The following is an 18801-nucleotide window of genomic DNA, read 5'->3' as shown; positions in this document are numbered from 1 at the left end:
TGATCTGTGATATCAGTTCCCTGTGTGCACTGTGCTGATATATCTTCCCTGTGTGCACTGATCTGTGATATCAGTTCCATGTATGCACTAATATGTGATATCCATTCCCTGTGTGCATTTATTTGTGGTATCAGTACCCTGTGTGCATTGATTGGTGATATCAGTTCCCTGTGTGCGCTATTGTTATATAAGTTCCCTGTGTGCACTTTTCTTATATCAGTTCCCTGTGTGCATTGATCTAATATCGGTTCCCTGTGTGCACTGATCTGTGCTATCAGTTCCCTGTGTGCATTGATCTGTGCTATCAGTTTCCTGTGTGCACTGTTCTGATATCAGTTCCTTGTGTGCATTGATCTGTGATATCAATTCCCTGTGTGCACTGTTCTGATATCAGTTACCTGTGTCAATTGATCTAATATTGGTTCCCTGTGTGCATTGATCTGTGATATCAATTCCCTGTGTGCACTGTTCTGATATCAGTTCCCTGTGTGCATTGATCTAATATCGGTTCCCTGTGTGCACTAATCTGTGATATCAGTTCCCTGTGTGCAATGTTCTGATATCAGTTCCCTGTGTGCATTGATCTGTGATATCAATTCCCTGTGTGCACTGTTCTGATATCAGTTCCCTGTGTGCATTGATCTGCGATATCAGTTCCTTGTGTGCATTTATCTGTGATATCAGTCCCCTGTGTGCACTGTTCTGATATAATTTCCCTTTGTGCATTGATCTTTGATATTAGTCCCCTGTGTGCACTGTTCTGATATCAGTTCCCTGCGTGCACTGATCTGTGATATCAGTTCCCTGTGTGCACTAATATGTGATATCAATTCCTTGTGTGCATTGATTTGTGACATCAGTTCCCTGTGTGCATTGATTGGTGACTTTAGTTCCCTGTGCACTATCATTATATCAGTTCCCTGTGTTCATTGATCTAATATCGGATCCCTGTGTGCACTGATCTGTGATATCAGGTCACAATGTGCATTGATCTGTGATATCAGTTCCTTGTGTGCATTGATCTGTGCTATCAGTTCCCTGTGTGCACTGTTCTGATATCAGTTCCCTGTGTGCACTGATCTGTGATATCAGTTCCCTGGGTGCAATGTACTGATATCAGTTCCCTGTGTGCATTGATCTAATATCGGTTCCCTGTGTGCACTGATCTGTGCTATCAGTTCCCTGTGTGCATTGATCTGTGCTATCAGTTTCCTGTGTGCACTGTTCTGATATCAGTTCCTTGTGTGCATTGATCTGTGATATCAATTCCCTGTGTGCACTGTTCTGATATCAGTTACCTGTGTCAATTGATCTAATATTGGTTCCCTGTGTGCATTGATCTAATATCGGTTCCCTGTGTGCACTAATCTGTGATATCAGTTCCCTGTGTGCAATGTTCTGATATCAGTTCCCTGTGTGCATTGATCTGTGATATCAATTCCCTGTGTGCACTGTTCTGATATCAGTTCCCTGTGTGCATTGATCTGCGATATCAGTTCCTTGTGTGCATTTATCTGTGATATCATTCCCCTGTGTGCACTGTTCTGATATAATTTCCCTTTGTGCATTGATCTTTGATATTAGTCCCCTGTGTGCACTGTTCTGATATCAGTTCCCTGCGTGCACTGATCTGTGATATCAGTTCCCTGTGTGCACTAATATGTGATATCAATTCCTTGTGTGCATTGATTTGTGACATCAGTTCCCTGTGTGCATTGATTGGTGATTTTAGTTCCCTGTGCACTATCATTATATCAGTTCCCTGTGTTCATTGATCTAATATCGGATCCCTGTGTGCACTGATCTGTGATATCAGGTCGCAATGTGCATTGATCTGTGATATCAGTTCCTTGTGTGCATTGATCTGTGCTATCAGTTCCCTGTGTGCACTGTTCTGATATCAGTTCCCTGTGTGCACTGATCTGTGATATCAGTTCCCTGGGTGCAATGTACTGATATCAGTTCCCTGTGTGCATTGATCTGTGATATCAATTCCCTGTGCGCACTGTTCTAATATCAGTTACCTGTGTGCCATGATGTGTGGTTTCAGTTCCCTGTATGCACTGTTCTGATATCAGTTACCTGTGTGCCATGATGTGTGGTTTCAGTTCCCTGTATGCACTGTTCTGATATCAGTTCCCTGTGTGCCATGATCTGTGATATTAGTTCTCTGTGTGCACTGTTCTGATATCAGTTCCCTGTGCGCACTGTTCTGATATCAGCTCCTTGTGTGCACTGTTCTGATATCAGTTCCCTATGTGCATTGATCTGATATCAGTTCCCTGTGTGCACTGTTCTGATATCAGTTCCTCGTGTGCACTGTTCTAATATAAGTTCCCTGTGAGCATTGATCTGATATCAGTTCCCTGTGTGCATTGATCTGATATCAGTTCACTGTGTGCACTGTTCCGATATCAGTTCCATGTGTGCACTGTTCTGATATCAGTTCCCTGTGCGCACTGTTCTGATATCAGCTCCTTGTGTGCACTGTTCTGATATCAGTTCCCTATGTGCATTGATCTGATATCAGTTCCCTGTGTGCACTGTTCTGATATCAGTTCCTCGTGTGCACTGTTCTAATATAAGTTCCCTGTGAGCATTGATCTGATATCAGTCCCCTGTGTGCATTGATCTGATATCAGTTCACTGTGTGCACTGTTCCGATATCAGTTCCCTGTGTGCACTGTTCTGATATCAGTTCCCAGTGAGCACTGGTCTGATATCAGTTCCCTGTGAGCATTGATCTGATATCAGTTCCCTGTGTGCACTGTTCTGATATCAGCTCCCTGTGTGCACTGTTCTGATATCAGTTCCCTGTGCGCACTGTTCTGATATCAGTTCCCTGTGCGCACTGTTTTGATATCAGTTCCTTGTGTTCACTGATCTGTGACTATCATCCTGTTCTGTGTGCCGGACTATAGATATCAAATCTCTGTGTGCATTAACATTTCATAGCAATCCTGAGTGCACTGTCCTGTCTCTTTGCATGCTCTGCTCTGTTAATCCTAGCTCTTGTATCTGTCAGTGGTGGTTTTCTAAATTTAGTTTTTGCTCCGTACTCCACGATTCTCTCTCATATCAGCAGCTTCAAATCTTCATGTGTCCTATAATTATAATTACTGTGTCCATGTGTGTTCTGATCTGGTATCCTGGCCTGCACTATGTAAACATACAGTTATGTTACTAGTAAATTATGACAATGTATTTCTTTTTCAGCATGCAGGCTCTATGATGACAAATGTCTTTGTTTCTATAGAATACTATTAACTATACTTTCTGATAAAGGGTTAAACTAACTATGCTTTCTGATAAAGGGTTAAACTAACTATGCTTTCTGATGAAGGGTTAAACTTGCTAGCATCCTCACTTCGGTGTACTATTGCAGATGTATGGAGGGAAATATTCCATTTACAAAGGTTGAGAAGACAAGTGACTGTGTCCTTCAACATTAATCCATTTATATTACGCTACATGCTCTTAACACAGAATGGTATATTCACTAAATAATGAATTTGGTGCACAAAAACAAACAAACAAATAGATAGCGATATTCAGGTTCAGGTAGCCCAGCGGCGACTAAAGTTAAGATGCTAATGTTTTCCACCATAAGCTACTGAGGCCTGTTTTTTATTTTTTTGATTCCCAGTTTAGTCAATATACCCCACAGTAAGGTAACGCTGATTGCGATGTTTCGGCAGTGATGAGAACAGATAGCATAAAATGTTCATTGGTTGATGCTTCTTCAGTCTTCTTTGGAGACATTTTGAAGACTAGCATAAGCAATCCTGTAATTGGCCCAATTAAATCCCCATATTCTCCTCCATTAACCAGGAGCATATAAAAATATAGCTACGTCTGGGATTCCAAAAAAGCAATTGGTGACAGTCTTTTAACAGCATTCTTTATTTAAGGAGGAGCAATGAGGGGAGACCTCTAAAGAGTGACTGTAACAAGATTTAGGAAGGCCTACCAAATATTATTTAACAGCAAAACATATTACTTGGTTCACATTCCAGAAACGGTCACATTTGCTGTTCTGCTGCAATGCTTTCTAGACTCACTGTCTCTGCTTGGCCTTCACAGTATCACACATAACAAAGCAAAGTATCAGCTACAGCCTACAGAGAACTGAAAACACTATCTCTAGAAAGGACATAATGAATGACCACAAGGAATGAATGAACGGCTAATTTTAGAAGACCAGTGACCAGCTCTCATATTGCTTATAAACCCACTGCTTCCTGTGTATAGTTTTGAATTACCCCTGTGACATGATTACTGTCAATTAATCCTTGGTTCCTTATTAAAAAAAAATTAGTGACTGTCTTTATTTCTCTTTGGGTACGGCATTCTTGTCCCCTTTCTCCCTGCATCCAATGCTCAGTGACACTTTAACCACAGTATACAGCACAGAGTGATCCATTAGACAGTAGCCATTGTCCCTATGCTGCATTATTCAGTTGCCCCTTAAATAATGGGTACAGTGTTCACTTACCCCTTACTTTTGTGCAGTGATCTTTTATACATTACACAGTAAATACACATAATTTACTGGGGAGGGAACCCCTCCCCAGTAAAAAAAATGTGTGTGTCTGTGTGTCAAGGTGTGTGTATCTGTGTTTGTATGTGCCATTGTGTGTATCAATTTGTATCTGTGTGTGTGTGTGTATATATATGTATCTGACACACAGATACACACACACACACTGGCACATAGTGGCACACAGATACACACACTGACACACAGATAACACATCTTGACACAGTGTGTATCTGTGTGTGTGTGTGTGTGTGTGTGTGTGTGTGTAGGTATGTATCTGTGTGTCAAGGTGTATGTATCTGTGTCCAAGCTGTGTGTATATGTGTGTCAAAGTGTGTGTATCTGTGTTTGTATGTGCTGGTGTGTGTCAAGGTGTCTGTATCTGTGTTTGTATGTGCCAGTGTGTGTATGTGTGTGTCAGTGTGCATCTGTGTGTGTGTGTGTGTATGTATCTGACACACAGATAAACACATGCTGGCACGTAGTGGCACACCAATACACACACTGACATACAGACACACACAGATACAAACACTCAGATACACATACCCACACTCAGATGCACATATTGACACATACACACTTGCACCCACAGATACACACACTGGCACATACACACACTCAGAAAGACACAATGACACATACACACAGTGTCATATACACACACTGACACACACTCAGATACACACACAGACATACACACACACACACACACACACACACACACACATAGGCACATACAAACACACTGATATACACTGGCACATACACACACATGCACACCAATACACACATACATATAAACACACACACACACACACACACACACACATGCATACATCTTGATACACAGACTGACACACACTCAGACACACATACTCTTTGACAGACACACATACACTCTCACTGACAAACACACATACTCTTTGACAGACACACATACAAATACATATACACTCTCACTGACAAGCACACATACATTTTCACTGACAAACACATACACACTCACACACTCACTGACAAACACACATACACTCTCAGTGACAAACACACATAGACACACACTCTCTGACATACACACATACAAACTCATTGACACACACACATAGACACACACTCACTGACATACACACATACAAACTCATTGACATACACACTTTTTTTTTTTTTTTTAAATTTCACTCCACCCAGCTACCCTTCCTTTTGGAGTGCTGGCATGGAGTGTCTATTTCCCTGGGGTCCAGTGGGGCTGCTGGGCTGAGTGGCCGGCGTCCAGTCCCTGAGGTCCAGTTGGGCTGCTAGGCTCAGCGGCTGGCGTGCAGGCGGCAAAGGAGCAGTGATCTTCCTGCACAGCTCCCTCGCGTGCCTCTTAGTGATGCCGGAGCTGGAGTGACGTCATATTGTTGTGCGCACTGCGGTAATGGCTGCCGCGATAATTGAGGCGGGGGGCGAGGGAGCTGAGCAGGGGAGAGTACTCCCTCGCCGCACACCTAAATTATCGCGGCGGGCATTTTCTTTCCCGTAATTTTAGCGTAACCCCATTTGTGTGCGGTTCTGCGGAACACCAATTGGGAAACGCTCTCCTAGGGTATAGAGGCTAGTTTCCTCTTTTGTTACAGAGTGCATACTCAGTGACCTCATGCTTCCTGGATACAGCACTCACTCACAAATTGAACCATAGGTAGAGTGCTCATTGAGTCTTTGCTCCTTTAGTGTACCTGGGTAAAGCAGATCTCTTGATTCCACAAGAAAAGTCTCAAAAAACCTTTACTCTCTAAAAACATACTCACTCAATGGTCATGTGTTCCCTGGGAATTGCTCATTGGATTCTGTCACTGGATACATTCCTGTTACTGACCTCTTTTTCACTGGATTTAGTGCTTCAGATACTCACTGACCCCATGATCATTAAGTCCAGTTCTCACTGACCACTTGATCATTAGGTTACGTGCTCAGCGATCCCTTGATCATTAAGTCTAGTGTCCTCTGGACCTTTGACCATTAAGTCCAGTGCTCACTGACCCCTTGATCATTAAGTATAGTGCTCACTGACCCCTTGATCAGTAAGTCCAGTGTTTACTGACCCCTTGATCATTAAGTATAGTGCTTAATGCATACATCTTGATACACAGACTGACACACACTCAGACACGCATACTCTTTGACAGACACACATACACTCTCACTGACAAACACACATAGTCTTTGACAGACACATACACATACATATACACTCTCACTGACAAGCACACATACATTTTCACTGACAAACACATACACACTCACTGACAAACACACATACACTCTCAGTGACAAACACACATAGACACACACTCACTGACATACACACATACAAACTCATTGACACACACACAATTTATTAATTTTTTTAAATTTCACTCCACCCAGCTACCCTTCCTTTTGGAGTGCTGGCATGGAGTATCTATTTCCCTGGGGTCCAGTGGGGCTGCTGGGCTGAGTGGCTGGCGTGCAGTCCCTGAGGTCTAGTTGGGCTGCTAGGCTCAGCGGCTGGCGTGCAGGCGGCAAAGGAGCAGTGATCTTCCTGCACAGCTCCCTCGCGTGCCTCTTAGTGATGCCGGAGCTGGAGTGACGTCATATTGTTGTGCGCGCTGCGGTAATGGCTGCCGCGATAATTGAGGCGGGGGGCAAGGGAGCTGAGCAGGGGAGAGTGCTCCCTCGCCGCACACCTAAATTATCGCGGCGGGCATTTTCTTTACCGTAATTTTAGCGGAACCCCGTTTGTGTGCGGTTCTGCAGAACACCAATTGGGAAACGCTCTCCTAGGGTATAGAGGCTAGTTTCCTCTTTTGTTACAGAGTGCATACTCAGTGACCTCATGCTTCCTGGATACAGCACTCACTCACAAATTGAACCATAGGTAGAGTGCTCATTGAGTCTTTGCTCCTTTAGTGTACCTGGGTAAAGCAGATCTCTTGATTCCACAAGAAAAGTCTCAAAAAACCTTTACTCTCTAAAAACATACTCACTCAATGGTCATGTGTTCCCTGGAAATTGCTAATTGGATTCTGTCACTGGATACATTCCTGTTACTGACCTCTTTTTCACTGGATTTAGTGCTTCAGATACTCACTGACCCCATGATCATTAAGTCCAGTTCTCACTGACCACTTGATCATTAGATTATGTGCTCAGCGATCCCTTGATCATTATGTCTAGTGTTCACTGGCCCTTTGACCATTAAGTCCAGTGCTCACTGACCCCTTGATCATTAAGTCCAGTGCTCACTGACCCCTTGATCATTAAGTACAGTGCTCACTGACCCCTTGATCATTAAGTACAGTGCTCACTGACCCCTTGATCATTAAGTATAGTGCTCACTGACCCCTTGATCATTAAGTATAGTGCTCACTGACCCCTTGATTATTAAGTACAGTGCTCACTGACCCCTTGATCATTAAGTATAGTGCTCACTGACCCCTTGATCATTAAGTACAGTGCTCAATGACCCCTTGCTGCCTGGTGTCAATACTTTTGACTTCTTTCTAGTTTGGAATTGGTTATTAGACTCTTTCTTTAAAACCTTTGTACTGTGCTTAGTGACACCTTGCTCCATGAACAGAATGATAGGTTATACTTTAATACCTAATCACAATCCTCATTAAAGGTAAACTATAGTCACCAGAACAACTACAGCTTAAAGTAGTTGTTCTGGTGAGTATAATCATTGCAGGCATTTTAATGCAAACACTGCCTTTTAAGAGAAAAGGCAGTGTTTATATTGCCCTTAGGGACACCTCCAAGTGGCCACTCCTCAGATGGCCACTGGAGGTGCTTCCTGGCTCAGGGCTGCATAGTAAGCAGCTCTGCCGTTCAGCGTCTACACACTCTGCATGGGGATGCTGAATTTTCCTCATAGAGATGCATTGATTCAATGCATCTCTATAAGGAGGTGCTGATTGGCCAAAACAGTGTTTGGCCCCGCCTCCTTGATGGTTTTAGCCTATCCAATGCTTTCCCCATTGGAAAGCATTGGGTTGGCTAAAAATCCGCAATTCTGATTATGTCACCAATGAGGCGGAGCTAGAGCAGGCGGACACCCGCAACGCTGGAAATAAGGGGAGTTTTAATAACTTTTAAGGGGAGTAAGTGGGGGCAATCCACCTAAATGGTGGGTTAAACACTATAGGGTCAGGAATACATGTTTGTGTTCCTGACCCTATAGTGTTTCTTTAACTCTTTGCTCATTAGCTATAATGCTTAGTCAAACGTACCCAATAAAATGGAGAGGTTACGGACTCCTTTCTCCTTCTGTACAGTCTCAGTACCCTCTTTTACCTGGAACATTAGCCCCTAAGTGCACAGTGACCCCTTGCGCCCTAGTTACTTCCTTGACCTCGCCTCCTGTTCACCTCCTCTTGCTCCCAGAATACAATGCTTATTAAGGCTTTCTTTCTGCGTACACTGCTTTCCCTCACTGGTTCCATGGTTTTGAAGGTTTAGTATTAATCTACACCTTGCTTACTGAGTGCATTATTCAATTTATACTGTACTAAAAGACTACTGCCCCTTAACACTGCCCACTGACGCTTTGCCAATTGAATAAAGTTTATGTTCTTAAGAACCTTCAATTTGAAAACCTTTATGTCAACAAAAACATCACAGAGTACGATCTAGTCTTACCTGTGAACTCTGTACCTGGTGGTATACCCTTGCTGGTACCGCTCTGCAAAGTCCACATATTGCTGGGCTCGATGGAAGGGTCCCCTGTTACTAAGCAACCAGTCCAGTGACGCCTGACCAGGTGATGGGGCAGAGCCATGTTGCCTAGAGATTGTTGCCGTGGCAGATACCAAACACAGCATTACAGTCATCCATGCCAGCACCAGCCATGCCCAATCAGAGCGGGTGTACAGGTGCCACCTCATGCTTCTCGAACGCAGCAAGATGCTTCATTCTCTCCCTCACACCCTCTCTCCCTGGAAGAAAACAAAAACAGAGACCTGGACTTAGAAAAATTATATACAACATTTTGTTAGTGGAATTTCAATCATTGTACTTTCTAAATGTCTTGTCTAGATGTTTTCTTTTTTTTACATCCATTCATTAAAAAAAAATCAGTTGCATTTCATTTGTTCTCCAAGGAAGTTAAAATGCCCGCCATTAACATTCATTAAAAAGAATAGTGGTAACCATGGCAACTGCTGATGACAGCAAAAATAAAAAAAGACTATTTACAAACGAAAAGACTTTCCAAACAATCAGCTTTATTGCAAAAAAATCAGTCACCTTTAAATTAAAATGTTAACTCAATTGCTTATTGTGCATTGCAATAAAATAATACATTACTATATTATTTGGGTTCATTAAATCTCAATCCCAACAAAAGCTAAAATGTTTAGTAGCTGTATTAACTGTATAATTAGAAGACAGAACACTGGAGGACACACGCACGCACGCACACACACACCCTCCCTCTCCTTATATGACTAACACGCAATAGGTTTGGAGTATTTGCATATTTGCATGCCCCAACATTTTTAAAGGTCAAAATGCAAATGGAAAATATTTAGTCTAGATTCTGCGACTTTACTATTCGAAAATGAAAGAGTTTAACAAAGAGTTTTACTGTCACACCGCCACATCACAAGGGGAATGCCGCCAAATACTTACCCAGTCTGCAGGCACCCGCGGGAGTGAGCTGGAACCCGGCGGGCGCATCTTGTTGTGGCGGCATTCCCACGTGGTAATGGGAATGCCACCTATCGCTTACCTCCTCCTGCAATGCCCCCGGCCTCACTGCGGCCGGGTCTGTAAACATTAGAGACACCGGCCGCTGCAAGTTAGATCCTTTTTAAGTTTTTTTTATTAAGCCTTTTAGTGCCAAACCATTTGGAACAGGGCCGGCGCGACCATAAGGCGGCACAGGCGGCCGCCTTAGGGCGCACCGGCTCTGGGGGCGCAAAATTCCTGTGACCGGCAGGAGGGAAGTGCTCCCTCCTGCCTGGTCACCTCCTGGATCCCCGGAGCTGCTGGGAGGCGTGCGGCTGCAGTTGATTCGGAGGAGGCGGCGAGGGAGCTCTCTGATCTCTCTGACCGGCTCCCTCGCGCGCCTTTTGCTGATGCCGCGGGAGCCGGAATATGACGTTATATTCCGGCTCCCACGGCATCAGAAAACAGCCTGTGAGGGAGCCGGTCAGAGAGATCAGAGAGCTCCCTCGCCGCCCCCTAATCAACTGCAGCCGCACGCCTCCCAGCAGCCCCACTGGACCACCAATGAAAGACCCACGCCAGCACTCCAGGTAGGGAGGCTGGGTGGGAAATTTACATTTAATTTAGATAATTAATTACTGTGTGTGTGCATGTGAGTGTGAGTGTGTGTGTCTGTCAGTGTGTGTGTGCTCGAGTATGTGTCTGTGAGTTTGTGTGTGTCTGTCAGTGTGTGTGTGTGAGTGAGTGTGTGTGTGTCTGTCAGTGAGTGTGTGTGTGTGTGTGTGTGTCTGTCAGTGTGTGTGTGTGTGTGTGTGTGTCTGTCAGTGTGTGTGTGTCTGTCAGTGAGTGTTTGTGTGTGTGTGTGTGTGTTTGTGTGTCTGTCAGTGTGTGTGTGTTCGATTATGTTTCTTTGAGTGTGTGTTTGTCTGTCAGTGTGTGTTTGAGTGTGTGTGTGTCTGTCAGTGAGTGTGTGTGTGTGTGTGTGTGTCTGTCAGTGTGTGTGTGTGTCTGTCAGTGTGTGTGTGTGTGTGTGTATGTCAGTGTGTGTGTGTCTGTCAGTGAGTGTGTGTGTGTGTGTGTCTGTCAGTGTGTGTGTGTGTATGTGTGTCTGTCAGTGTGTGTGTGTTCGAGTATGTGTCTGTGAGTTTGTGTGTGTGAGTATGTATTTTTCTGTAAGCCTGTCTGTATGTATGTATCTGTATGACGGTATGCCTCTGTATGTATGTATGTGTCTGTATGTCTTGTACGTATGTTTATGTATGTCTCTGTATGCATGTAACTGGATGTATGTTTGTCTCTGAATGTCTGTATATATGTCTCTGTATGCATGTATGTAACTGTATGCCTTTATGTCTCTGTATGTACGTATGTGTGTGTCTCTGTATGCCTGTATGTCTTTGTATGTATGTATGTGTCTGTATGACGGTATGCCTCTGTATGTGTCTGTATGACGGTATGCCTCTGTATGTATGTATGTGTCTGCATGCCTGTATGTCTCTGTATGTATGTTTCTTTATGCCTGTATGTCTGTATGTATGTGCCTGAATGTCTTTGTATGTATGTTTCTGTATGCCTGTCTGTATGTATGTGTCTGTATGACGGTATGCCTCTGTATGCATGTATGTCTTTATATGCCTGCATGTCTCTGTATGCATGTATATCTCTGCTTGTATGTCTCTGACTGTATGTGTCTGTATGTCTCTGTATGATTATTTCTGTCTTTGTATGACAGTGTACCTGTATGACTTTGACTGTGTGACTGAAAAATGATGCCTGTGTGCCTGTGGCTTGGGAGGAAAGACACACAGGTGAAGATGCATTTTTTTTTTTAATGAGGGTTGGGGGCGCCAAAATGCATCTTCGCCTGTGTAACTAAAAATCCTAGCACCGGCCCTGATTTGGAACATATGGGTGATGTCACACACACACACACGTTCACTATCACATGCTTCCCTGCAGCCAATCAGGGAGCACCTTATGCTATTTAAACCTTTTTTGTCCATTTCTCTTTGCCCTGTCGTGGTTTCCATTCTGGTTATCCGAGAGCGCATTTCTGCTACTATTCTTGTGTATTTGACCTTGGCTATCCTACTGACTATCTGATCTCTGTATCCCTTGACCATTTGGCTTGGCTCCTAAGCATTCTGACTTCTATGTTCCTCGACCTTTCGCTTTTTAATAGTTTCCGTGATTTCTGTTTTCTTGTCCACAGCCTGTCTTCTGGTTTTTCCTTTTATACATTAAGTCCGGCCATTCTAAGGCCCGGTAATACGTCTTAGGGTTTTCTTTATTTTCTACTTAAGTTCTGCGTGTTGGGCATTAGTTTATCCTGACATTTACATACTCATACCACTAATGTTCCATTAGTTTTTATTCCATTTTAAAGAAGCCTTATAGGCGAAACACGTGTTGGAAATTGTAATATTGTGTATTTTAAGCTTAATAAAGACTTTTTGGTCACTTTGTTGTGCCAATCTTCTTTCTTAATACACTTGTTTCTATTTTATTTTACTTTTTACCTGGCATTTTATTATTCTGCACTCCAAGATATCCTAGCTGGGGATTATACCACCAACGCTGACATCAAAGAGTGGTTAGTCCGCTCTATACTTGTGAGTACTATTTTATTTATTTACTACTGATCTTTTAATACAGTGAGCACTATCATTTGTTGTTTATTTACCCCTTTCCTGAGTGTTGAACTTTCTCCTGACGGATAAGCAGTTTCGCACCGGGGCCCCATGGGCTGTGTGTACGCCACTGGCGTTAGGAATACATAGCTACTCTTGTCTTGATGCATTAATATATATATTTTTTGGAAATAAGGTTTTACTTACCTTTTTCCAGGACTAAGGTTCCCTCAGCTAAACTCTCCACCTCCCGCACCATCACTGAAGAGGCATGGCCTCCTCCTCCATCGATGCCCAATCTAATGCTTTTCATAGAGGAGCATTGGAGACCTAATGAGGGTTATGTGCGTCCCCATAGGAAAACATTGATTCAATGCTCTCCTATAGGGCTTCCATATTATGTGACTGAGTTTCACTGGTGACTGTAATACTGACTGACAGCTATTAGAGGCGGACTTAACCCTACAATATTTTCTCAAAAACAGCAGTGTTCTACAATACAGGGTTAAAAGGACAGGTACACTGCACCCAGAACACTTCATTGAGGCAAAGTGATCTAGGCAACTATAGTGCGCCTTTAAGAAGCAACAACAAACATAGAAAGAGCAAGAAATATAATTCCTTAGAATAATTTTTCAAACAGGACTAACTTTAATTAAAACATCCGATTCAGCTACTATAACAATATAATTTTAGTACTTAAAGAAGAGACAAATTAAGAATATATACTGTAATTCATAAGGGTGTTACCAATCAGTGAAAATACATATCATACAGATACCATAGTTTTTTTAAAAAGCCTAATGGACTATGATTTCATGTATCAAGTACCCCACTCTCGTCTTGTATTATTGCACTTATCTTGTTTTCTAGAGGTATAATTAGACAATCACATGAAACAAATAACGAAATGGGAGAAAGAAAGCATTAACGATCTACCTGTATGTGCAACACTTTCAATGAGACAGATATTAGCTAAGCAAAATGACATTACTACTTTAAAAACACTTAACAATATTGAGTGTTTGTGCTTATTTCACTTGCTTTGCACCATTAAATAGACCAATTTAATAACACCAACTCGGCTCTAAAAACAACAACTTTAATGAAGCATAACCCTCAATGAAAAATGTATTTTTTAATTTCATTATAAAGCAAGTTTTCCAGATTACTGATTTTGCTCTAAGGATTGTATATTTCAAGGAATACTCCAAGCACCATCACCTCTACAGCCCACTGTAGTGAATATGGTGCCTCTAGTACCCTGGTACCGTCACCGCATAATCAGTCAAACTGTTCTAGCAATGTTTGTCACTACTTGGTTCTGTCTGTGCTGCTACTGGTCTTTTTGAGCAGGGGAAGTCAGAGACAAATTAGAAATATATATATATAATAATTCATAAGCAGCGGCGTAACTACCAGGACTGGCACGCTTAGGGGACCCATCTGAGGAGCCTGTGCACTTAGGGCCACCCAATGGGCATTGCTTTAACAATGCAACTAGGCCCTGTAGTCTCTGTATGCGTCAGTATGTGTGTGTCAATTCATCAGTGTGCAGAACAAATACAGGGCCTTTTTCTCATGCTAGAACTCTTCAGCGGGGCTCTGCACATTGAACAAACATGCTTTGAGGGAGGGCGTGCTCGTCATTAGTGATGCCAAAGCACACCCTCTCTGGCCCCACTCCCTTCTCAGGGCGGTTCGCTGTGATTGAAAAATGTCCGTGCCTAATTTTTTCCCCAGTCCGGCCCTGCATCCCAGCAATGAAACACCAACAATACATGCAAACACACCCTTGCAATCAAACTCAAACATTACAGAAAAACACACTCCTGCAATCAAATGTCAAAACTACATACAAGCATACTTCAATTATACACCAAAACTACACAGATTTGTACACCAGAATTGAAAAGCCAACACTGCATACAAACACACCTGTGCATTTAAGCGGAAATATTACAAACACACCCCTGTATTAAAATGCCCAAAATATATGCAAACACCCCTTCATTCAAACCCAAACACTACACACAAAACTACACCTGCTTTTAAAAGCTAACACTACATAAAAACCCTGCATTCAAATGCAAACATTACATCGAAGTATCACTGCATTCTAATGGTAACAGTACATACAAATACACCCCTATATGCAGGCCCGGACTGGCCATCGGGCACACCGGGCAAATGCCCGGTGGGCCGCGATGGCCGTGGGGCCGAGGCCGGCAGGGGAGATCACAGGATCTCCCCTGCCATCCCGTGCAGGGCCAGCGCTATCCGAGCGCCGGCCCTGCTGTGTGTCTCCATGGGCCGGTGGGGAGATCAAAGATCTCCCTCACCGGCCCAGAGACACTGTTACATGCGGCTGCCGGCTGGGGTGTGAGGGAGGGAGGAGAGGGCCGGCGGAGCTCTAGCCAGCAGCTCCGCCGGATCCTCTCGCGAGGTCTGAGCGTTGCCGCGGTTACCGCGGCAACGCTCAGATCTCGCGAGAGTGAACTCTAGCCGGCAGGGGCTAGAGTTCACTCTCACCACTGGACCACCAGGGAAGGCAGCATGGTCTTCCTCCCAGGCAGACCGGCTCCCCACACCCAGGCAGACCGGCCCAGGCTAAAGGTAAAGTGGGAGGGAGGGGGATATAACTTTTTTTTTTTTTTTTTTTACTTATTAATAAAAAACATATTTAAATGTAAAAAAAAAAACAGCCCCCTCATACACACACACACATCACCCCCAGAAACACTCATCACCCCCAGATACACAGCACCCAGACACACACATCACCCCCAGACACACAGCACCCAGACACACACAGCACCCAGACACAAACAGCACCGCCAGACACACACAGCACCCCCAGACACACACAGCACCCAGACACACACAGCACCCCCAGACACACACAGCACCCCAGACACACACAGCACCCCCAGACACACACAGCACCCAGACACACACATCACCCCCAGACACACACATCACCCCCAGACACACAGCACCCAGACACACACAGCACCCCCAGACACACACAGCACCCCCAGACACACACAGCACCCAGACACACACAGCACCCAGACACACACAGCACCCAGACACACACACAGCACACAGACACACACACAGCACCCTCAGACACACACACAACACCCTCAGACACACACACAGCACCCTCAGACACACACACAGCACCCTCAGACACACACACAGCACCCCCAGACACACACAGCACCCCCAGACACACACAGCACCCTCAGACAGACAGCACCATCGCTCACACACACACATATATTTTCTTTGTCTGTTAACTCACTGAGGGTTATTATATATATATATATATATATATATATATATATATATATATATATATATATATATATATAAAATAACCCTCAGTGAGTTAACAGACAAAGAAAATTAGAAACCTAGAATGTGACGGCAGATAAAAACACCCTCACACACAGCACCCCTCTTACATACACACAAACTGTGCCCCTCACACATACAATACGTCCAAATATATATATATATATATATATATATATATATATACATACACACACACACACTACAGCACCCCACACACTGCACCACTACACACATTACGCTCCAGATACACGCTAGATCCCTTACCCTATATGCACTCTTAATCCTCTATACACACACACACACACACACGATCTCCTATACACACTCTGGGTCCTTTACACACTAGATCTCCTACACACACACACACTGCACCACCTACACACACACTACATTTATTGTCAGCAAACACATACAATATTCTCTAAACACACCCTCTCTACAACCCCTACACACACTACGTCACCTATACACACACACTACAGCCCGTATGCACACACTCGCTACATCCCCTATAACACTATGCCCCCTATACACACACTCTCTACAGCCCCTAGCCACACATATTACTCCACAAACACAAATTAAATTGACCTATTTACACAATACCACACTACGCTCTACACACACGCAATCCCACAAGAAGGCTCCAAACGCATGCACCATACACTTTCCTGGCCCTTTTGTCCTCTGGTATCCCACTTGTGGACACACCAGAGACAATTTAAAAGCAAACACAGCGCAAGCATGTTATTAAATTTTCTTGCGCTGCGCAGAACAAATACAGGGCCATTTTCTAATGCCAGAGCTCTTCAGCGGGGCTCTCTGAGCATTGAACCAACTTGCTCACTTTGAGAGGGGGCGTGCTTGTCAATGACAAAACACACCCTCTCTGGCCCCGCCCCCTTCTTAGGGGGCTGCTCTGATTGAAAAATGCCCGGGCCTAATTTTTTTCCCAGTCCGGCCCTGCCTACATGCACACAAACACTTTGTAAAAAAAACATGCTTACATTCAAACACACAAACACTGCTCAAAAATACAACCCAGCAAGGATGGGCATATAGTACATCCCCAGCTCCTATAGCATCATGGGATTTGTATGACAGATAAGGATCCCCCTTTGGCCACCTTTGCATTAGGAGGGGACCCAAAACATTTCTTGCACCATTTCTACATTAGTTCCGCCACTGGACATAAGAGCATTACCAATCAATGAAAATACATATCATACAGATACCATAGTTTTTTTTAAAAAAGCCTAATGGACTATGATTTCATGTATCAAGTACCCCACTCTCATCTTGTATTATTGCACTTATCTTGTTTTCAAGAGGTATAAGTTGACAATCACATGAAACAAATAACGAAATGGGAGAAAGAAAGCATTAACGATCTACCTGTATGTGCAACACTTTCAATGAGACAGATATTAGCTAAGCAAAATTACATTACTTCTTTAAAAACACTTAACAATATTGACTGTGTGTGCTTATTTCACTTGATTTGCTATTAAATAGACCAATGTCATAACACCAAATAAGCTGTAAAAAAAATCAGAAAATTAAAAAAAAAATCTTACAGATAACTTTTAGATGACACCAGAGCACTCCTGACACCATAACCACTTCGGCAGGCTGAAGTGTTCCTTTAAGAATGGTGGTTACATTAAAGCAAACATGCTTTTTATTGTTACATTTCATTTTTCTGTTGAGTAACTTACATGAGAAATGTCTGAGGCTAAATCTGTTGTTAGTCAAGTTACACAAAATATTTATATTTTTCCGAAGTCAGCCAACTTCAAATTTAGCATAACATTTATATATTGCTTAAATTTACAGCCTCTATATTTACACAACAAAAACATGGAACTGGTCACATTAGAAAATAAAAACCAACACACGCGTACACACGCGCACACACCTACACACACCTGTTTTTTTATCTTCAAATATCAGACTTGCTTTGAATTCACTTTGAATCACTAATAGTTAAATAAAATATACGATTTCCCCCTCCACCCCCCCCCCCCCCTCCCTCCGCGCTTCCCACAGAGACAGACACAGAGGCTACGATCTGAAAATGGAAGACAAATATTCTGTACAAGTAAATATTTTGATTTATCTAAATCTTTTTTGGGGGGTCCACTAAAAATCCAAAACTCTTTTTTGGGGTGGTCCACTAAAAATCCAAAACTCGGACAGTTGGACGGTCATTGCTTGCACAGAAAGCTTGGTAGAGGCTATATTATATTGAGATCAAGTAAAGACTGCAGGTTATCAAGATAAGTGTTTGTCCCAGAAGGATTCACTCTAATAAATGTATACATTTACCATTAAAATTCATTCAAATTTCTGCTCAAAATCCATACGGTTTATGCCACTCCTCCCCTTTATTTATCTATAATGTGCTCTCTAGTACAAAGTTGTGATCAAACTGAAAAACCATTACACTGAAATGTAATTTTGTTTCTGCAGATTAAAAACACAGAACCATGTTCTTAAAAAAATTACTAAGCCTGGAGCGAAAAAAACTTCTCTAGAGTTTAGATGCCAGACAAAACTATTTAGAAGCCAGAG

General features: G+C 43.1%; 1 protein-coding gene across 2 annotated transcripts in view; it reads right to left on the bottom strand.

Annotated features, from left to right (window-relative positions):
* Nucleotides 1-18801, bottom strand: part of BRINP2 (BMP/retinoic acid inducible neural specific 2) — a 242837-nt gene that overhangs the window by 203903 nt on the left and 20133 nt on the right. For both annotated transcript variants that reach the window (XM_063428248.1, XM_063428247.1), the window contains exon 3: nucleotides 9203-9498. In XM_063428248.1, the coding sequence (XP_063284318.1) occupies nucleotides 9203-9447 (245 nt within the window). In that variant the 5' untranslated portion in view covers nucleotides 9448-9498. The remainder of the gene's footprint in view (nucleotides 1-9202; nucleotides 9499-18801) is intronic.

Source organism: Pelobates fuscus, chromosome 7, assembly GCF_036172605.1.
Source record: "Pelobates fuscus isolate aPelFus1 chromosome 7, aPelFus1.pri, whole genome shotgun sequence".
Classification (NCBI taxonomy): domain Eukaryota; kingdom Metazoa; phylum Chordata; class Amphibia; order Anura; family Pelobatidae; genus Pelobates; species Pelobates fuscus.
This window is presented reverse-complemented; position numbering and strand designations above follow the sequence as displayed.